We start from the raw sequence: 22,741 nt of genomic DNA, 5'->3' as shown, positions 1-22,741 counted from the left end.
AGAGCCCAAGGCACTATTCAAAAGTACTTCATTGGCTGTGAAGCACTTCAGGACATCCTGAGGTCACGAATAGGTACAGTGTGAGTCCAACGGAGTCAGCTCAAGTTGACGTTCTGCGGCTGAATTTAAAAATGAAACTCCTGAAAAAAAAATCTCTACTTGAGTGTAATTGAATTTATTGGACCACTTTCATTCCATGTACTCTGTGGCTGGTTGGTTGTGATTAACTGCAGCCAGTCAGACCAGCTGAAAGTGAAAGTTGAACAATTTCTGAGGCAGTGTGGAGTCTGGGTCTAATATTTTTACCTGTGATATATCTGTGTGTTTTCGTGTAAATCCTTCAATGCATTGTCTGTGTATTTGATCTCAGTTGCTGGCAGGGGTTGGTCTTTGCACAAATAACACCAGAGTCACAAATTCACCTTGACTCTTCTCCCCATCCCTTGGGAATGTTTTCTCCTCTTGAACGTGCTGACTCACAGGCTCCAGCCAGTCCCCCTCATCCTCCAGTATCTTGGCCCAATGACTATTTGTGTGTGAGCCTGGACAGTGAATGCTAACAGGTTATTTGCCCCTTCAGTAGGATTCGCCAGCCCTCCCGGATTGTCCTGGAGTTTGCCAGAATGGAAGTTGAACTGCCGGGCACTGCTGCCAACAACCCCAGAGAAAAGTGGTGTTAGCACTTTGCCGACATGGCTGCTGACAGGTGGCCCGGTCAAAGAAGGCAGGCTTGGAGAGGTGGGGAGAGAGGTCGCACGGGACAAGAGGTTTGTGGAGAGAATTCCAGCTGCTAGCACGAAAACCGCGAGCAAAGGCACTCAACTACAGGGGACCCAACCTTAATAAGGTAATTGCAATAACATTCGCAAACTGTGGGCAAGCATCCTGTGATCAGATGTCACGTGATCAAATGTCACGTGATCAAATGTCTCACAACCAACCCCTCAGGAATGGACCCAGCCAGTTGGCAACTCGAGCCAAGGGTGTTCTGAAATCCTTTATATTTTCAAATCAGCGTTTCTGTGCAGGGATAAATACCAGATCCTGGAAACTTTGCTGTGATATCGTATGATTCACACTCTCCACACATCCGACTCGGACTGGTTCTGCTATCTGACCCCTCCTCCTGACCCCCAGCATCACCGTCAATGGTGGGGTCTTTTGTCTACCACATCCCACACTTTGGAATTCTCTCCACAAACCCTTCCCACCTCTCCAAGCCTGTAAGAGATAGGAGCAGGAGGAGGCTGAGCCTGCCTTCTTTGACTGTGCCGTGGGCTGCCTCTCCTTACTCTTCTCAAAGACAGTTCCTCTTCCAGTTATTGTGAAGCAGTGTGTCACGTTTCCTGACGGGAAAACTGCCGCATCAGTTGTTCAATGTTTCACATGTTCGTACCAAGTATTAGCTTCAAAGAGAGAGAGAAAATGAAGGCAGAATCGCACTCTTGATCCTTCAATGGGGCTGTGTTTTGTGGGACAGGAAAAAATTGCAGGGCTGCAGGGAAAGAGCGGGGGGAATGGGACTAACTGGATTGCTCTTACAAAGAGCCGGCACGGGCTCGATGGGCCGAATGGCCTCCTTCTGTGCTGTAACCATTCCATGATTCCATGACGCTGCTGAGCAGAGTGCACTCATCACTGCCCCGTTTTCCTGCCAGGGAGATGTGATACAGTCGCGGGGCCGAGAGCAACGGGAATTGTGGAGGAGGACGGGAATTATTGTGGGGATGGGAAATGTCGAGGGGGACAGGAAATTGTCGAGGGGGAACGGGAAATTGTCGAGAGGGACGGGAAATTGTCGAGGGGGACGGGAATTGTCGAGGGGGACGGGGAATTGTCGAGGGGGACGGGAAATTGTCGAGGGGGACGGGGATTGTTGAGGGGGACGGGGAATTGTTGAGGGGGATGGGAAATTGTTGAGGGGGACGGGGATTGTTGAGGGGGACGGGAATTGTTGAGGGGGACGGGGAATTGTTGAGGGGGATGGGGATTGTTGAGGGGGGTGGGAATAGTTGAGAGGGTTGGGGATTGTTGAGAGGGATGGGAATAGTTGAGGGGGACGGGGATTGTTGAGGGGGACGGGGATTGTTGAGGGGGACGGGGATTGTTGAGGGGGACGGGGATTGTTGAGGGGGGTGGGAATAGTTGAGAGGGTTGGGGATTGTTGATGGAGATGGGAATAGTTGAGGGGGACGGGGATTGTTGAGGGGGACGGGGATTGTTGAGGGGGACGGGGATTGTTGAGAGGGATGGGGATTGTTGAGAGGGATGGGGATTGTTGAGAGGGATGGGGATTGTTGAGGGGGACGGGGATTGTTGAGGGGGACGGGGATTGTTGAGGGGGACGGGGATTGTTGAGAGGGATGGGGATTGTTGAGGGGGATGGGAATAGTTGAGAGGGTTGGGGATTGTTGAGAGGGTTGGGGATTGTTGAGAGGGACGGGGATTGTTGAGGGGGATGGGGATTGTTGAGGGGGAACGGGGATTGTTGAGGGGGACGGTAATTGTTGAGGGGGATGGGGATTGTTGAGGGGGGTGGGGATTGTTGAGGGGGATGGGGATTGTTGAGGGGGATGGGGATTGTTGAGGGGGAACGGGGATTGTTGAGGGGGACGGTAATTGTTGAGGGGGATGGGGATTGTTGAGGGGGGTGGGGATTGTTGAGGGGGATGGGGATTGTTGAGGGGGATGGGGATTGTTGAGTGGGGTGGGAATAGTTGAGGGGGATGGGGATTGTTGAGGGGGGTGGGAATAGTTGAGGGGGGTGGGAATAGTTGAGAGGGTTGGGGATTGTTGATGGAGATGGGAATAGTTGAGGGGGATGGGGATTGTTGAGGGGGACGGGGATTGTTGAGGGGGACGGGGATTGTTGAGAGGGACGGGGATTGTTCAGAGGGTTGGGAATTGTTGAGGGGGATGGGGATTGTTGAGAGGGTTGGGAATTGTTGATGGAGATGGGAATAGTTGAGAGGGATGGGGATTGTTGAGGGGGATGGGGATTGTTGAGGGGGACGGGGATTGTTCAGAGGGTTGGGAATTGTTGAGGGGGATGGGGATTGTTGAGAGGGTTGGGAATTGTTGAGAGTGAGGGGGATGGGGATTGTTGAGAGGGTTGGGAATTGTTGAGAGTGAGGGGGATGGGGATTGTTGAGGGGGACAGTAATTGTTGAGGGGGACGGGGATTGTTGAGAGGGTTGGGAATTGTTGAGGGGGACGGTAATTGTTGGGAGAGTTGGGAATTGTTGAGGGGCAAGGAATGGGGATCAGGATTGGGAAGGGGGAAGGTTGGTGTGCACGTGGGCTATTGCAAACACTCTCCCAGTCCATGTCCCGATTTTAAAAACCCGTTCAGACGGACGGATGGGAGTAATTCCCGTGAAGATGAAACCACACCTTGAAAACAAGAGAGAGAGAGAGAGAGAGACAGTGATTGAGTGAAGTGACCCTGATTGAAACCTCGCCGTGCAAACAATGCAACTTTCTCTTTCGCTTTAGGAGGCGGAAGTTGCCTGTGTGTGTTGTGTGTTCAGTGCTGGTCATTTGATGTGGGTCCCGAGTGGCGGGTCTATTGATTGAGCCGGGCTCGGGGATGACTGGACGCTCCCGGTTGCGCCGCAGGGGCGCCGATGCCGGATACTTTGTGCTGAAACTTACACTCGGGGTGTCCGCTACAATATTCTGGGTGAGTGACAGCCGGCATCATAGAGAGAGAGAGAGAGAGAGACATGGCAGGTGGGCTTGGAGCTGATCCACACTGACTGATTCCAATGTGGACATTCTCCCTCCCTCTTTTTGGAGAGGGAGCAATTGTGTTTTTTATTTTTAAAAAATCCTGCCTTTAACTTTTGCTCCTCATTGATTTGGACCTTGGTTCAATTCCCCATTAAAGGGAAAGTCCCTGGGAGTTCTTTGTTGCCTGCCGACATAATTTGAGCTCTTCAAGGTCAGCTCTTTTTTTTTGTTTTAAATCAGAAAAGGTGAGAATTTTACCCGGACGCATCTGGCAGATGTAGTTTTTTTTTAAAAATGTACTTTTATGTACTTGTCTCAACATTGCCAAATATTAGGAATGAAATTTATGATTTAAAAAAAAGAGCCATGGAATGTTCCAGCCCAGGAACAGACCATAATGCTCATGAAGTCTGCACCAATGTTGTTCTCTCTGTGTGCCACCTGGTCTAATTCCACTCCTGTACCTTTTTAATATTCCTGCTTTTCGAGCAACTAAATTGCAAATCTGTTCATTTAAATGGAGTGCTTTTTTATTTTTAAGAGTGAGCTTCGAATCCAAGAAGGCCATTCTGCCTATCGTGGTCTGTGCTAGTTCTTTGCTACGGCAGGCTTAAATTAATCCCTGCTCTCCCTTCGTCGCCCTGAATCTGTCTCTGCTTCAACTGTTGATCTCAACTCTTTACCTCAACCACTCCCTGTGACAAACCATCCCATGCTCCCAACAACTGACTGGAAGGAAATTTCTCTTAAACCCTCTCCTCACTCTTTTTGTCACTCTTGTAAATCGATGGGCCCCCTTCGTCACTGACTCCCTGTTCACTCTGTCAAAACCCTTCTTCAGAATTTCAAAAGCTTCTGGTAAATCCTCGTTTTTCTGCCCGATTGAGCGGTCTGAAATTTCCGTAACCAGCCAGCACTCGTGATTCGGAGCGGGAGCCCTGGTACCTGAGCTCAGAAGAAGGTTCAAAGCAGAATCAAAGATGTCAAAAGCACCTGTGGAGGTGAAGTTTGTAAAAGTGCGTTTCGTGTTACTGGCGCAGACCAAATTCACCCCCCGCCACCCCTCAAAATGTTTTAATTCATGCAAAGAGCCGACCAGTGAACCATGCGTGTTGGCACTGCTTCCAAATCGGCCCTACTCCCACCTCCCCAGAAAAGTGGGGGTGCCGAGACTCGGGACCCTGGGAGTAAGGAAGTGCAGACAAGTTTATTTCAGTGGCACCGTTTTATTTTTAAGCTGGATCCAGAAGATGGGAAGTTATGTGAACACACAACCCGCGCACACTTTAAATTTACCTGGGATGTGAAGATGTGCCTATTTCTATAATGGATGCTTTGCCCGGAAGGAATTTAATCATCATGAGTACAGGATATAAGGGGCGATTTCACCCTCCCAGTGGGGATGAGATGTTTGGAGCGTGGGGCCGGAGAAAGGGCTACAACACCCGTAGCTCTGACTGTGTGACCTCGAAGCCACCCATGTGGTACCGAGTGTGGCAGACTATCAAGTGCTGCAGAAGGACTTGGAATGAGGAAGGATGTTTTGGCCCCTGCATAAATCGAGTATCTCCCATAGATTCCACCGAGCTCATTCGGGAGCTTCCCCCGAAAGGGCGGGGATTGTGCAGGATTCTCCTGGAACAAGGGGGCCCCCATTATCCAGCGCTGTGGAACCCTGCGCCTCAGGAAATCTCCCCGTTTCCCATATGGGGAAAACCTCGCATTTATACAGCGCCTTTCACAACCTCAGGACGTCCCAAAGCGCTTTACAGCCAATGAAGCACTTTTTGAAGTGTAGTCACTGTCGGAAACATGGCAGCCAATTTGCGCACAGCAAGCTCCCACGAAAGCAATGAGATAATGACCAGATAATCTGTTTTCGTGATGTTGGTTGAGGGATAAATATTGGAGAGGATGCTGGGGCGAACCCCCCCTGTTCTTCCTCGAATTGTTGAACGGGGAACATTTGCAGGGTTTTTGGGGAAAGAACAGGGGAGTAGGACTAATTGGATTGCTCTTTCAAAGCTTCGGCACAGGCAGGATGGGCCAACTGGCCTCCTGTGCTGTATCGTTCTATGATTCTCGTTCCATGGTTTTTTTTTACATCCACCTGAGAGGGCAGATGGTTTAACGGCACCTATGACAGTGCAGCACTCCCTCAGTACTGCACAGAAATGTCAGCCTAGATATTCTGCTCAAGTCTCTGGAGTGGGACTCAAACCCACGACCTTCTGACTCAGAGGCGAGAGTGCGACCCACTGAGCCACGGCTAGCCAGTCTGCCCCTGAACACATTAATCTCCTGAGTACAGGCTCTACAGAATTTTTCCTTGTATAAATCATGGAGAACTGCAGAGAGGTGGGAGAAAATTGGCCAAAAAATGTAATTAAATGGAAATCCAATTATTCGCTCACCACCGCACAGAATCTCACCAGTTAGAGAGAGAACAGTAAATCGAACCAGGATCAAACAGCTGAGAGTCAGTTCCCCTGAAGCTATGTCAATCACTCAGACAATCATCAATCTGAAGGCACTTTGCTTGAACTGGCCTCGGGGCATCGTTCATGCCAGGAAGAAGCTGACCTGATGGATGGCAGTGAGTGCCCGCTCTTGCTGTCTGTCTTGTTAATTTACCAAATGTCCTGCAGGGCTTGTGCTAACAGAAACAGAAATCTAATGTGATTCTAATTGTGGGCATATGTGCATCTGTGTACGTGTGTGTGTGTGTGCACTGGTGTGTTCGTATATATGTATGTATGTGTGTGTGTGGGGCGTGTGTGTGTGGGACGCGTGTGACGTGTGAGAGTGAATATGAGCATGAGAGTGTGAGAGTATGTGTGTGTGTGAGTGCGAGAATATATGTGTGAGTGCGAGAGTGTGAGTGCGTGAAAGTGTGAGTGTATATGTGTGAGGGCGAATGTGTGTGTGAGTGTGTTGAAAAACTTGCACTTCATCTCCTTTCTTTCTCCCATTTTCCCTTTCTTCATGTTCCAGTTTACTTTGAGGGTGAACACTGTCCGGTAACTGCGGGGGTGGGGGGCAGTGAACAATCCAGCAGCTCTGGACCGTCTCCCGTGGTGACCTGATTGGGATGCACAGAAATGTTGTTGTGCTGTAATTACCCACATTACATTGCAGTGTTTGGTAAACAGAGCAGATTTGGCTGGTCCGGCCCCTCTTCCTGTGGCTTCAGCTGCTGAGGAGGCAGAATGAGCACAATTTAATTATACGTTATAAAAGTAAAAACAAAACCTCACTGTTCAATACTGCCAGACTGGTGCTACAACCTCCCCATCTAAGGAGGGGGATGTCTGCCGGGTGCAAAAACACACGCCACAGGTACAAGTGAAATTATAAACAGTGCCGGCACAGGCATGATGGGCCGACTGGCCTCCTCGTGTGCTGTATTATTCTATGATTCTATGAGAAGGAGGTCACTGAGCCTCACGGGGTGCAGTCGTGTACAGAGCCTTTAATATGAAAAGTTGCTATCAAAGGCAGGGAACCAATCCTTCTGCCTTTGACAGCACTCACAAGTACAAAGCCCCTGACCTCTGGCGACCCAACGGGATCGAAGAACCATTTGCCATGTGCGGGGAAGCTGCTGTTGATGCCTCCAATTACCTCCTCATTGTAACAGTCTCAATTCTTCTCCCCTTTTATTGAGGCGGTGACTCAGACTGGAGTATGGTTCCATGGTTGCCGACAAGCCTCCCACCCCGGTGAGTCAGACAAGTTGACTATACCGGGCCTCAGCCAGCCTTTATAGTGCCGTGTTATGAAATCATACAAGTACATAGAGTCCACAGCACAGAAACAGGCCATTCGGCCCAACAGGCCGATGCTGGTGTTTTTATGCTCTACACGAGCCTCCTCCCACCTTACTTCATCTCACCCGTTCAGCATATCCTTCTATTCCTTTCTCCCTCATGAGTTTATCGAGCTTCCCCTTAAATGCATCTCTGTTATTCGCCTCAACCACTCCTTGTGGTAGTGAGTTCCACATTCTAACCACTCTCTGAGTGTTTCTCCTGAATTCCCTGTTGGATTTATTAGTGACTATCTTATATTTATGTCCCCTAGTTCTGGTCTCCCCCACAAGTGGAAACATCTTCTCTACGTCTACCCTATCAAATCCCTTCATAACCTTAAAAACCTCTATCAGGTCACCCCTTAGTCTTCTCTTTTCCAGAGAAAAGAGCCCCAGCCTGTTCAGCCTTTCCTGATAGATATAACCTCTCAGTTCTGGTATCATCATTGTAAATCTTTTTTGCACCTTCTCCAGTGCCTCTATATCCATTTTGTAATATGGAGACGAGAATTGTTCACAATACTCCAAGTGTGGTCAAACCAAGGATTGATACAAGTTTAACACAACTTCCCTGCTTTCCAAATCTATCCCTCTAGTAATGAACACCAGTGCTTGGTTTCCTTTTTTATGGCCTTATTAATAAAAGCTTTTCTTTTTTTTTGGTTTGCACATGTGCATTATTAAACGTTTCATAAAAATGAAGTGTTTTGGTGATGGAGATGCCTGGAGGAGCATGTGCAGAGTCAATGATCCCATTCTCCTCAATCACCAATTGCAGATTCACAAACTCAGCATTGACTTAGAATTGCTAATGGATGGGAGTTTAATCTAAAGAAAGTTTTAATGATTGTTTTCAACTGCATGCACCAAATGCTCATGACATTTGAAAACAAGTATGGATTGAGATAAATGTTTCTTTGGTTGGGGGGTGTGGGGTTAAAGGTTATGGGAGTAGGGTGAAAGGTTACACAGGAACAGGGGATTGGGGGGGTGGGGGGCGAGGGGAGTGGGTGAGGAAGCCTTCTTGTTTAATTCAACCAGTGTCTGGAACCTTACTGAAGAGCCCATTCTTCAGACCAAGGTAAGTGAGTGAGTGAGTGACACGCACATTGTACACAAACCGATCTGAAGCTGACCTAAAGTCTCCACTCGCACTTTCCAGCAACTGATCAATAATTGGAACTCTGGCTGATTTGGGGGTGTGGGGTGGGGGGGTGGAAGACACTTTTATATGGTCCAAGGACACTGGAATCGATTGTGAAACCTTAACCGCCTGCCTTGGCTGAGATCAGTTAACTCCGATTTATTTTAATTTAGAAATCTAGAAACGACAACACGCAATTATTTTTTGCAGAGTGCTTTAACGGTTACAAAATCAAAGACCAAGTGTCCTATGCCGTGCTCCACCGATGCAGGATATTGAGGTTATCGTCTCTCTCTCTCTCTCTTTCCATTGTCCCCTCTTCCTTCTGTCGCAGCAGGAACAGATTGTGTTTATTCACTGGCCGTACGGCCGCGAGGGAGAGTTAGAATTACATGGAATTTGCAGCCCAGAAGCAGGCCATTCGGCCCAACTGGTCCATGCCGGTGTTTATGCTTCACACGAGTCTCCTCCCTCTCTACTTCATCTCACCCTATCAGCATATCCTTCTTCTGTGAAGGTTTGCAAATGTTCCTGTAGCTGTAGGATGAAGAAGTTTCTCCTGAATTCCTTGTTGGATTTATTAGTGACTGTCCTATATTTATGAACTCCAGTTTTGGTCCTCCCCACACAAGACCATTTCCTGCATTTGGTTGAGGGAGAGCATGGCTGGAAAGTCATGGCTCTCAGTGGACTCGTTCCATTTTCAACGAAAGAACAGTGAAATTGGAAATTCAAGCTAGATACAGACAATTAATTTTCAAAGACAGAGACTGCTTGCCAAATGGACATGCTCTGACACCCTCTTACTCATATGCTGTGGTGTGCAATTAATCTTAACGGGATTTTTTATTTATTGGTAATTTATTCGGCTCACCAAGATGAGAGATGTCAGTGTTGGTGAACAGAATACTTTGTTTGTTTTTTGATGGCTTGGTGTCATCAAGGAACTGGTCATGTATAATGCAGATGTGATGCAGAGCAAAGCTACCTCGACCATGGCCCAGCAGTGACTCAGACCTAACAATCCTGCAGCTTGACTCCAATGCTCAAACAGTGGAAGTTGCAATAGTTAGAAATCTCAGGGAGGTTGCGAGAGAATTCGGCCAGACATCAACAGGTTGGGCTCGGGAGTCTCTGCGCTGAACATGGCAAGCTTACATCCAGATTGCCCTCTCCCAGTCTTCAGTATTGCAGCTGCTTGCTTATCCCCATAGTATCTAACTGCGACCGAGTCTTATCGACTCTTACAATATATAAGCTGCATCAGTGAGGAAATAAACTATAAAAGCAAATATCAAATGTTAGGGGGTGGGTTGCACTCTTGTCTCTGAGTCAGAAGATTGTGAGTTCAAGTCCCACTCCAGGAGTCTTGAGCACGTAACCCAGGCTGACACTTCAGTGCAGTACTGAGGGAGTGCTGCATTGTCGGAGGTGCTGTCCTTCCGACGAGACGTTCCGAAGCCTGGTCTGCCCTCTCAGGTGGATGTAAACGATTCAAAGAAGAGCAGGGGAGTTCTTCCCAGTGTCCAGGCCAATATTATCCCTCAACCAACATGACTGAAAAACAGATCATCAGGTCATTATCACGTTACTGTTCGTGGGAGCTTGCTGTGCGCAAATTGGCTGCTGCGTTTCCTACATTCCAACAGTGACTACACTTCAAAAGTACTTCATTGGCTGTAAAGTGCTTTGGGACGTCCTGAGGTTGTGAAAGGGGCTATATAATTGCAAGCCTTTCTTTTTCAGGTCTCAGTATAACCTGGCACTATCACTTCAGAGAGATTGCAAGCATTCCAGGGATTGTGTCAAGTTGTTAAATGTTTGTGTTGCTGCCGACATCCACCAGTAATGTGCTTAATGTCTAATAGTCTAGTACCTAAATTGATGGGACGCATTTACATTTTAAAAAATGTATCTAATTTCCATTTGACAAGAAAATGTTGTTCAAAGCAAGGAATTAATGGATCATTAGCGGCAGATTAATTAATTCAAAGTGCGTGTAGACAGTCGAACCAAAGAGTGCGAGATGATTGAAAAGTAAATTTCGAACATAGAACTGTTTGAGTCCCATATAGATATTTGGAGTAATAATCTGCCAAGCAAGATCAATGAGGCGAAAACATTGGGGTAATCCCAAACCCAAGGGGAGAGTTACTGTCCAGGAGGGACAAACTTTGATGAGCTCACTCATCTTTCCTCAGCTCTGACTTTCCTTCTGTGATCAGTGCGATTCACTGACTGTGGTCACGCCAGTCAAGTTGAGGGGAGTGGGTCCAACAGGTGCCAAGCCAGCAAAACAACAAAAAAACCATCGGGGTTTTTAAAAAAAAAAAAGTACAGTCGGGAGGGAAGAGGATTAATTTCTGTCCGCTGCGGAAACAATGAATAAGCTTTAAATATAGGACATGTTTTGCAGAGCCTGCTGCAGGTGGGGGGGCTCGGAGGCTGTGTGAATGAATGAGTGCCCTGTTATTGCCAGAACCGCGAGGGGGAAGGGCACTGTGATATCGTCGTTACTTTGCAAAAGAACAAAAAAAAAGCTGCAGTGCAGGGACCATGCTGATTCGATTCTGTCTGTCAGTAAATTAAAGAGAGATTTCTCGATTACCTCTGCAACTTCTCCTTTATTGCATAAATATCTCTATCTGCCACACTTCGGATCCCAGGGACCGAGATTAATGAAGCTTGTGCTCCCGTAGGTGTGCTTCCTGTTTTACATTTCTTAATTTCTGTGGCCGAGCAAAGATTTTTCTCCTGTATCCATTTGATTAAAAAAGGTTATTGTTTCATTGTAGTTTAATGGAAGTGCTGCGTGTGGAATTTAGCCGAGTATTGCCAAACTGATTCACAGAAACTTCGGTGTGGTTCTGACACATCAAAAAAAAAGTTGTTGCCTGCATTTCAAGCATTCCAGGCCCACTCCAGAGACCTCAGCGCATAATCTCGGCCGATACTTCGGTGCAGTACTGAGGGGGTGCTGCGCTGTCGGAGGTGCCGTCTTTCAGATGAGACGTTAAGCTGAGGCCGCACCTGCCCTGGAAGGTTAACATAAAAGATCCCATGGCACTTGACGAAGAATAGCTTGGGAATTCCCCCGGTGTCCTGGCCAACGATTATCCTTCAACCACTACCATAAAAAACAGATGATTGAGTCATTTATCTCAATGGGACCTTGCTGTGCCAAACTGGCTGCACACGTTCCATGTTCCAATAGTCCTTGTGTGAAAGCATTTTTTTCCAAGTTCTCTCCTTTTTCTTCTCGTGATAATCCTGTTTTTTTCTTTCGTTGAGTATTTGCATCCAAAAAAGTTTCTTCCTGCATTTCATCAGCAGTGGGATTTGGACATCTATTTGGGCTCAGTGCGTCAACATTTGGATTATGAGACTCCAGACGTAGCGTGGAAACCAGTTAATGTAACACTCAGCTGTGATGCAGTCCATGGTCCCACTTTCCTGGAGGCGTTGGACAGTTGATCAGGAGCAACCTCCTTTTTAAAGACATCTTTAAGATTGAGAGCAGGGAAAACTTTTTTGCACAGAGGGCTGTGAGGCTGTGGAATGCACTACCAGAGTTAGTGATTGAAGCAGGGAGCATGTCAACATTTAAGGTTAGGTTGGAAAGGTGGTTGAAGGAAAGGGGGATAAAGGGAAACGGGAGCGTGGGATTCGGACGACTGCTTGTGAGGAGGATAAACACCCATCATGGACTGGTTGGGCCGAATGGCCTGTTTCCATGTTGTAATTTCTATGTTTGGGTGAAAAAGGCCTTTTGGCCCAATGATCCAATCCTTCCAGAATACCAACCCTACAATCTTCCAATGACAACGTCAAGCTGTTCCTGAAATGAGCCCAATGTCCTGGCCTCAGCTCCCCGCCATGGCACATCAGTCCAGCTGTTATCACCCTCAGTGTCGAGAAATACCTCCTGAAGTCTGTCCTAAAACTTATCCCACACAACCCTGACGCTGTGCTCTCTTGTCTTTCTGTCATGGTGTATCTGAAAGTATTATCCTTTATCTGATCTATTGGTTAGAATGTGGAACTTGCTACCACAAGGAGTAGTTGAGGCGAATAGCATAGATGCATTTAAGGGGAAGCTGGATAAACACATGAGGGAGAAAGGAATGGAAGGATATGCTGATGGGGTTAGATGAAGAGGGGTGGGAGGACGCTCATGTGGAGCACAAACACCGTCATAGACTAGTTGGGCCGAATGGCCTGTTTCTGTGCTGTAAATTCGATGTAATTCTGTAGCCCACTCTGACAGATAGTTAGTTGTTGCTGATGCAGCCCCCCGGGTCAGGCTCTGTAACTCCTCCCAGACAGTTCTTCTGGTGACGTCACCAGCATTCGTCATTGACGTATCAGCAAAAACCAACAGCAGCGGACAGAAGTAAAGATCAAAGAGCATGTTTCACTGCCAGGACCACTTGTGAAGAGGTGATCAGGGCACCATGGAGAAATGATGAGTGACTTTTTTCCTGACGGTAGGGGAACTGGTTTTTGGACGAACACTCAACAGAGTGAGGGAGCTGGATTCAGGTGCCTGCTCAAAAGGGTGACTGTTGTTGAGGTTACCACAGGGACTTCACCTCTCCCAATCTTCACACGATCGGTAACTCTTCCTCTTCAGTCTCGCGAACAGAGTCATCTTCATTCATCATTTAAACTCCGTGGGCAAATGCACTGTTCGGTGTGGTTCCAAGCTACTCAGAACGGAAAAATCCCCACGTCAAGACCTGCTCTGTGCTGAATTAACAGCTGGTCAACAGCGGGGACACCACAGTTGGTCTTAAAGTCCCTGGGCTACAGAGTGCAATACACCAGCCGAGGATCTGTTGGCTTTCTTTTGGAGCAGGACACCAGAAAAGTCTCCAGGAGAGGAAGTCAGTGTGACCAGGGCTGTATTGAAGTGTCACTTTGGCTCGTTTGGTAGCACCCTCAGCTTTGAGAAGATCATGGGTTCAAGCCCCACTCTTGGTTGACTCTTCAGTGCAGTGCCGAGGGAGAGCTGCATGTCAGAGGTCCCGTCTTCTCGTTGAGACTTGGATCTGTTTAGGGGATATTTCATCTCATTGAAACATGTAAAAGTCTGACTGGTTGCAGGGAGGATGTTTCCCCTGGCTGGGGGGGGGGTCCAGAACGAGGGGTCACAGTCTCAGGATACGGGGTAGGACACTTAGGACTGAGATGAGGAGAAATTTCTTCACTCAGAGGGTGGTGAACCTGTGGAGTTCTCTACCACAGAAGGCTGTGGAGGCCAAGTCACTGAATATATTTAAGAAGGAGCTCGATAGATTTCTCGACACAAAAGGCATCAAGGGGTATGGGGAGAGAGTGGGAATATGGTACTGAGTTAGAGGATCAGCCATGATCATATTGAATAGCGGAGCAGGCTTGAAGGGCCAAATGGCCTACTCCTGCTCCTAGTTTCTCTATGTTAAAAGATCCTGTGGCATTATTCAAAGAAGAGCAGGGAGATCTCCCAATGTCCTGGCCAATATTTTCCCCACGGTCAACATCACTAAAACAGATTATCAGGTCAGTTATCTCATTTGCTGTTTGTGTGTGCAAATTGACTGCTGTGTTTGCCTACATAACAACAGTGACTACACTTAAGGGATAATGTATTGGCGATTTCACAAATGGCTGCACCCCAAACTTGAACCATCTATCCTCGGGGAAACAGCTCACACATTGGTCATACCCCTCTCCTTTACTCTTAATAAATGCAAATCATATCTGTGTCTCAATATTTCAATTGAAGGAATCAGCTATTCTGAAGGGTTTGTATCTGAAACGTGAACCTGCCTTTCTCTTTACTGTTGCTGCCGTTCTTCTGTACTTCCCGTATTTTCATACTTTGTTCAGGATTCTATCGTTAGTGAGCTTTCTTTACTAAAACTCCAAAAGACACCATCCTAGAATTCCCGTGGCCTGGCCCACCTCCATTATTAGGTTTCTCGGCTCACCTGACTTTCTTTGAAATTCTGCTCATTATAAAGTTGGATATTTTCAGAACAAAATTTGTTTATTCAGTCTGTGCTTTTAGTGACCCCGTTGGCCTTTGCTATCTAACTCACAGGGAGAGGGGAAGGGAAAAAAAATCGAAGCATGCCTTTAAAAGTATGTTTTTAAATTAATTGCAACCTCTCGGCAGCCTCAGTGAGAGCCCTTCTAATGGTCCTGTGCTGATTCAATCATTGAACCGAAGATTTCATTACAACAATAACGTAATGAGCAGAGGACGCTGGTCCCCTGAATTGCTGATAATATTCATTAATGCCTCTCTGATACTCAGAGTTCTGTAGCTGATGATACCAAACAGACCTTTTTGCTTTTGTTGGGGGGGGTGGGTGGAATACCTTCTAAGCTTTGAACACACCCCCTACAGGAACTTTTGACCATTTTGATGCTTGTCTGTTTGGAGCCTTGGGAAGCGAGACCAGCAGAAGGACTGGAACAGAGTCTGAGTAACGTAGCCTCTGAGATGTAATCATTTGAGAACATAGGAACAGGAGGAGGCCATTCAGCCCCTCGAGTCTGTTCCACCATTAAATTAGATCATCACTGATCGACACCACAACTCCATTTCCCCGCCTTGGTTCCATATCCTTTAATCCCCTTGCCTAACTAAAATCGATCAATCTTAGTTTTGAAATTTTCAATTGACCCCCAGCCTCAACAGCTTTTTTGGGAGAGAGAGTTCCAGATTTCCACTCCCCTTTGTGGGAAGAAGTGCTTCTTGATATCACCCCTAAACGGTCTAGCTCGAATTTTAAGGTTTTGCCCCCTTGTTCTCAAGCTCCCCCCAACACAGGAACTAGTTTCTCTCTATCCTGCCAACTCCTTTAATCATCTTATACCGCTCAATGAGATCACCCCTTAATCTTCTGTACTCGAGGGAATACAAGCCAAGTCGGAGTAACCTGTCCTCATCATTTAACCCCTTCAGCCCCGGTATTATTCTGATGAATCTGCGGAGCACTCTCTCCTGAAGCCACAGTGGGGGGACTTTAGGGTGCTTCTGGATGGATGAACCAGGATAGGCCGAACGGCCTTCCTTGCCTGTCATTATCATGTGATCTTGACCTAACAGAGGCCTCTGAGCTATGGTGGAAACATTGTGGTCAGAAGCAGTGAAGCTTTGTGACTGAACCTTTTTGCTTACAGCTAACAGAGTCTCCGAAGTCTCTTCTCAACTTGATTAAAACAAACTTTTTAACAAATACCGATATCTTGCGCATCAAATCGTACAACTAGTGTAACACAAGCAGTGTTCATGATAACATTTAAAGTTCTCTGTCCAATCGCTGTTGAAATGATACGACGTGGGGTGTTTATGTGATGCGTCAGTTGTGTTTGAAGTTGGGATGTGTCAGCTTTGAAAGGAACACTTCCTTGTTTTTGTCCTTCCCCCCGCCCCCCCTTCATCATATCGGTATCAAGGATGCCCGGGTTAGGTAAAGCATGAGTTAGATTGAGGGTAAATCTGCCATTGCAGTGTTACCAAGAATGAGCCTTGACTCTATCAATGGGATCTTTCTACTTCTGTGCAGTCTGTCTCAGTAAGATTGGCAGCTTTCCTGCCAGTTGGTTTTTGTTAAACATGCTCTACATTCACCTGGACCCAGGTCAAAATTGCCTCAAATTTAACTCCTTATACTCAACAGTTGTCGGAAGGACATTAAAGCCTTGGAAAGGGGACAGTGCAGATCAATAAAATGATAGCAGGACTCAGAGGTTCATAGTTTAGGGCTCAGTTGGTCGCACTCTTGCCTCTGAGTCAGAAAGTTCTGGGTTCAAGTCTCACTCCAGAGACTTGAGCTCAATCTAAAGCTGACTCTCCCAGTGCAGTGCTGAGGGAGCACCACACTGTTGGAGGTGCCGTCTTTCGGATGAGATGTTAAACTGAGGTGTTGGTGTGGACCTGCATTGAAACCTGGATCCAGAGGTGAGGCAGTGTGCTCGGTCGCTGTATCGTCCATTTTGCAAAGGGCTCAAGTTTCAATGAGATGAAAGTCCTTTCAGGACATATTTTCACACCAAATATAAAATGGTGCTCATTGGTGCTGAGTGCTTGGCGGCAGATCAACAATTCTGCTTTGGTTCCACACGTGAATGATGGAGCCACGGAGCTGGTGGTTTGTTTTGTCAGTGGCTGCTGGACGTGATGCTGGCTTGCTCGGGTGCATTTGATTTTTTTTTTCACCCCAATCAAGCAGATGTTTTGTTGCTTTCAGAGAAAGAAGTTTCAATTAGCCCTGTGATCCCTGGTTCTGTTGAAGTAGTTTCAAATGGAGGGCAGTCTGAGAGCTGCAGGAAAGGCTCTCACACGGCGATAGCTCCTCTGGCGTTGAATTTTAGGAGACGACCTCTCTTTTAATTGAAAGGAAACCTTAGTGTGTCATGCTACAGGGCAGTCAGTGCACAACAATGTGCTTGTGTGGGAGCGATTTCAAACCCACCTGCCCAGGTAAGCGTATCCCACACCAATGTTGTTGAACAGGGTATTGTAAAAGTTTTCCATTTATTAGTAGCACTGCCTGATTTATTTTTCTGTGGAAGTTTGAAAAGGAACTTAGTGCTTCCATAGATTTGTGGATCAATGTTGGGGTCCATGACAGAGTTATCACATCATGCCTCTGGATGGAGTAAACTTGTTTTGCCAAATGGCCTCGTCTCACTTTGGATTTTCTTGTGTAAACCAGTGCAGCTCAGTTCAACATCACAAACTGTACTTTGCAATTTGGAGGAAGGGAACTTTCTTCTCAAGTCTTCTCCGTCACTGGTCAGTTTCTCACGGAGGGTGGGAGTGGGGGAGGGGCGGGGGAGAGAAAAAAATATTAAAGACAAAAAGGAAAATGACAAAAAGAAGCCTCTCGAAGAGAGGTAATTTGAGTGGAATGTTGCCAGACTGCAGACTGGTCAGAGAGGGAGACTGTGTCGTGTGCAGAATCAGAAATATGCTGTCAGGAAGATTTTGCGTCCTCAATTAAAATCGCTGCTCCCAGTGGGAGTGGAAAAATAATAGATTTTTCACAGCAATAATCTGCTTTGAAGCAAGGAACAGAGCAAGCGCATGGATAAAGCCCCTCCAGGAGAAAATGATACAGGGAAACAATCAAACGTATAAACACACCTTGTTAGCACTGTGAAGGAGCAATGAAGATTGAAATTGTATTTCCCACAGCGATCTGTTCACTGTAATTATTTCTGATTATAAAGAAGGGAAGAGGCTGAATTGCTGTCAGGGTTTGTACTGTGTGGTCCAGGAGATGAAAAAGGAAACCTTTTCAAAAAAGTGAGAGAACGACATTCTCCAAATGTGGTATCGCAGGCCCAAACGACAGTCAGTTGAGACCCACCTCTGCCCAACACCTTCCTCGCAAATCAATTAAAAAATAGAGGGTTCTAGAAGCTCATTCCCAAGAGAAAAATCCTCAATTTTAAATTCTCATTTTTGCGTTCTCATCCTCCATGGCCTCGCCCTTTCCCTGTCTCTGTAACCTCCTCCAGCCTCACAACCCTCCGAGATCTCTGCGCTCCTCCAATTCTGGCCTCTTGTGCATCCCTGACTTCCTTCGCTCCACCATTGGCGGCCGTGCCTTCAGCTGCCTAGGCCCGAAGCTCTGGCATTCCCTCCCTAAACCTCTCCACCTCTCTGCCTCTCCTCCTTTTTAAGGCGCTCTTTTAAAACCTACCTCTTTGACCAAGCTTTTGGTCACCTGTGCGACTATCTCCTTCTTGGGCTCTGTGTCAGTTTTTTTTTCTGTGATCACACTTCTGTGAAGTGCCTTGGGATGTTTTACTTCATTAAAGGCACCATATAAATGCAAGTTGTTGTGTAGGAGAGGCACACTATTCAGTGCTGTCACTAGGATTGCAATAGAACTTAACGGTGAGGTGTGAAATTTTCAGACTGTATCGCCTGGATTTCCCAATCAGTATTTAATGCAACATTGGCCCATTTGGGTTACCAGTTGAGGTAAAATAAATGGTAAATCTACATTTATGTGCCTACTTCGGACTGCTTTAAAAAGAAAATCACCCAGCAGCGTATTGTAAATGTGGGTTGTGCTGGAGGGAGCATTTTGAGCTGTCTCGTACTCGGGTGAAGTCTGTCACCGGTCGTAGTGGTGGTGAGGTGATGAATTTAGAGCATGACAGAAGAATCTCATTTAAACGAGGTTAAAGCATGTTAGCTCAACATGACTTTTTTTTCCCGATAATGTACTCAATACATTAAAGCAAAACTGGGGGCATCAGAGCTTCACTACTGATTAGAAATTAGATCGATGATACATGCACACATTATGTACGTTATCTTCTTAAATACCAATATCACTTCAAAAAGGTACGAATAAATAAATGGATAAATAACAGAATAAGTCGACTATAATTTGTAACTGCCATGGAGTCTTCAACTTCTTCTTAGTTTATAGTTATTGGAGCAACTATGGGAGCGCGGGGGACCGAGAAAGGCTATTGCACTAAATCAGGCTGGTCCCATATTCCGAAATCCACCACACACCCTGTAACCTTTTAACATGATTTGTTGCTGCACCAAGTGAGCGAGCATTTCTCGGGATTTGGCCTTCAGTGTTGGCCTTCAGCTGAATGCTAAAAGACTCAACCCATTGCTGGTGGGACTCCTGCCTTCTTGTCCAGTGGTGGCTGGTAGTGTGCGGCTTGGATTTGTGTTTTGGAGATTTGCTCAAACCGAGAGGATTTGGTACTCCGTCTGGTTGGATGGATGGAACAAGGTTGCTTGAGATTTTTCCCTGGGTCAGGGTCGCTTTCCTGTCTGACCTCTGTGAATCTACTTGAAATATACTGATTGAGCTGGAGAAATTTAGGTTTTGGGGATTGTTCTGTCTCATCTCTGGCATGTTTTTTTTGGACGTTCTCTACTCTTTTTCACCTTTTCTTCATTTTGCTCATTGTGAATTCAGTCCAAGGTTACAACACTGCTACAGTGGGGATTCTGTCACACTTCCAATGTAGTTACAATGGCAGAGCGGGAATGGCCCCGAGGAAATTCCGGACTGCTGTCTTTGCTGTGACATTATTGAGCCAGGAGGTCGAGTGCCTGATGTGTTTTGATCATTGGTGTTTCACACTTCGATACGGAATAACCTGCCAAATTTGAAAACAATTATCAAGAAGAGTTGTCCCAGCTCCCCCAGTGACCTAAGTGGATCAAGGCACCATCTGATATGGCAGTAACCCATACAGAGCAGCACTGATTGGATTGCACGCCTGTTCTGAGTTAGCTGCTCAGAGCCAGGGCACGACAATTAGTCTGTGCCCCTGGGAAGGGAGAAAGACGGCCAACCTTCCTATTCTTGACTTCCCTCCAAAGACCCCTACTGGAAAGTGGATGTTGGGTGAGGCTGGGGTCGAGCTTGGTTGCAATGGCTCCCACGTTTAAAGAAAAGCTCTCGCCATCCAAGTTCACACAGGAAGAGGTATGAGGACTGGCAGCACCAAATGGAATCAGTATCCAACCAAGAGTCCACACCCTCTGAAGATGGGGAGAAAATGAGAAAAACACAATAATAATGGAGACTAATTGGGGAGAGATGGAGAGAGGATTCTCTATGGACTAGCAATTACCGAGCTTGAAGCAGTGCAAATGAGACTTGCACAGATAAGCCTCCCTGTGGATTGGCATTTGTTAGTTTTGATTTTCACTGAACAGTACAATGGGTTGTCCAGCTTTTATGTCTTAGCTTTGAGATTTGGAAGTTTAGAAATGATTTCGGAAATAATCAGGCACATTTTTTGATCTTTTTATGCACACAAATGCCTCTTAATGAGGATGATGGATGTCAAGTGAAATCAGCGCCAGCTAAACTGAAAGGATGAGATGCCAGAACGAAACGAATGGCCCTCGTTAAGAGAAAAGTGAAGCATCGTCTGGGACAGGTTTTGCATAATGAAGTGTTTGAAAGAGGAGTTTGGTAATGGTGAACTATTGTTCACACATTTGAGCTGTGTGGAGATGGTGCAGTGAGGAATTGGGCTGATCCATGTCGGAAGTTTTATGGGGAATTCTCCCTCAGCAAAATAAGTGCTTTTCTCTTTATCTTTTTTTACCATTTTGAGTCTTTCAGCGACACGCATCCTTTCAGGTCAAGAGGATAGTTGAGGCCTTTGTGCCCCAGCTCAGCATTCTGGAGCCACTTTCCTTCTCACTACCCCCCCTCCTCCACCCCAAAGACTTCCCCTTTTGACGCCTCCCGAGAACACTGGGGGACAATTCTAACTCAACCCGCCAGTGGGGAAACTGACAGGATCAGGTCCAACTCTGGTTCTACACCCTGCCTGATTTTACTCTCCATCGAAGTCAACGAGGGAGTAAAATCGGACCGGGTGTAAATCCAGCGTTCCGCCCGATCCTGGCGAGCGTCAGGTTAAAATTTCGCGCCTGCCCCCAGCAATGATTGTGTTTGAAAGCGATAGCTCGGTTGCCTGTGGGAACTTTATACCCGGCTCCTGTGCATCTCGGTGTGATGGAGTCGCAATATTCTGCATCTGTGGACCGATCTTTTGATCAGAAGTTCCACTAAATGGTATTATTTGAGCTGCAAGGTCTGATCCTGTGTTCTGAACTGTTACGGCCTGTGACTTGCGATTCGCAGATTGTACTGATAATTCATCAGCATTACGTTGTGGACTCCATCCTTTTTTTTTTGAGATGTTTCGCCTGATTATATCGCTGCTCAGCGTTAAAAAGAGAAATTTTCATGAAAATCAATTCAAACCAGTGTTCAGTTGAATGAGAAAACCTTTCCATGCGGCCTTGGGATTGTGACTTTTTTGAATCACTTCTCGTACTGAATAGGTAAGGATCAAAAAGAAAGCTCTTTTTTGATTTTATTCAGTCCTCAAGGACTCCCTGGTCACGTGTATCGTGAAAACAAAAGCAAAGTACTGCGGGATGCTGGAAACCTCCAACTTCTTCCAGCGCTGATGGAAGGTCATCGACCTGAAATATTAACTCTGCATCTCTCTCCGCAGACGCTGCCTGAACCTGCCGAGTGTTTCCAACATTTTCTGTTTCTATTTCACATGAAGCGTGGTTACTTCCAGAGTCAAGTTCTCCATATTCCTCAGTTCCGACCTCAAAAGAGCACCACTCCTCCTCCTCCCCCCCCCCCGCCTCTTCGGGTGATATTTTTGCAGCACCAACCGTCTGGGGTGGACACCCTGAGATTTCTTGGAACAAAATCTCGAAGCTCTGGGGCAGAGGAACAGGAGGAGGCCATTCAGCCCCTCGGGCCAGTTCCACCATTCACCGAGATCATGGCAGATCTGTATCTTAACTCCATCTCCCTGCCTTGGTTCCGTATCCCTTAATACCCTTGCCGAACAAAAATCTATCAATCTCCGTTCTGACTCCCAACCTTAACAGCTTTTTAGGGGAAGAGTGTTCCAGATTCCCACTCCCCTTTGTGTGAAGAAGTGCTTCCTGACATCACCCCTGAACAGCCTAGCTCTAATTTTAAGGTCCCCCCCCCCCTTGTTCTGGACTCCCCCCACCAGAGGAAATAGTTTCTCTCTCTCCACCCGATCAAATCCTTCAATCATCTTAAACATCTCAATAAGATCACCCCCTAAATCTTCTATATTCAAGGGAATACAAGCCAAGTCTATGCTTGTCGGCTTGGCTCAGATGGTAACGCTCTCACTTCTGAGTCAGAAGGTTGTGGGTTCAAGTCTCAATCCAGGACCTGACCAGAGAACCTGGGCTGCTGAGGGAGTGCTGCGTTTTTGGAGGTGCCATGTTAGGCCAAGGCCCCATGACACTATTTGACGAAGAGCTGCAAGTTCTCCTGGGCCTCAAAATTCAATTTTTTTTTTCTGGGTAGTTTCAGTGTAAAATCAAGGCAAGGAACTATTTTGGCAGCAAAATTTTTTTTTCCAAAAATATACTTTATTCATAAAATTTGCAGCAATACATACAATACAGTTGTCATATCACATTCCAAACGGACACAGTACAGGTTTTTACAATTTGCAGGTTACATCAAGTGCAGTTCAATGAA

The 22,741-nt window shown here is 46.7% G+C and overlaps 1 protein-coding gene across 1 annotated transcript in view; it reads left to right on the top strand.

The window, feature by feature from the left end:
* Positions 1-3,420: 3,420 nt before the first annotated feature.
* zgc:110329 (uncharacterized protein LOC550500 homolog) overlaps positions 3,421-22,741 on the top strand; it is a 153,431-nt gene continuing 134,110 nt past the window's right edge. The window contains exon 1 of the mRNA XM_068001266.1: positions 3,421-3,682. Within this exon, the coding sequence (XP_067857367.1) occupies positions 3,590-3,682 (93 nt within the window). The 5' untranslated portion in view covers positions 3,421-3,589. The remainder of the gene's footprint in view (positions 3,683-22,741) is intronic.

The sequence above is a fragment of the Heptranchias perlo genome, chromosome 20, assembly GCF_035084215.1.
Source record: "Heptranchias perlo isolate sHepPer1 chromosome 20, sHepPer1.hap1, whole genome shotgun sequence".
NCBI lineage: Eukaryota > Metazoa > Chordata > Chondrichthyes > Hexanchiformes > Hexanchidae > Heptranchias > Heptranchias perlo.
This window is presented reverse-complemented; position numbering and strand designations above follow the sequence as displayed.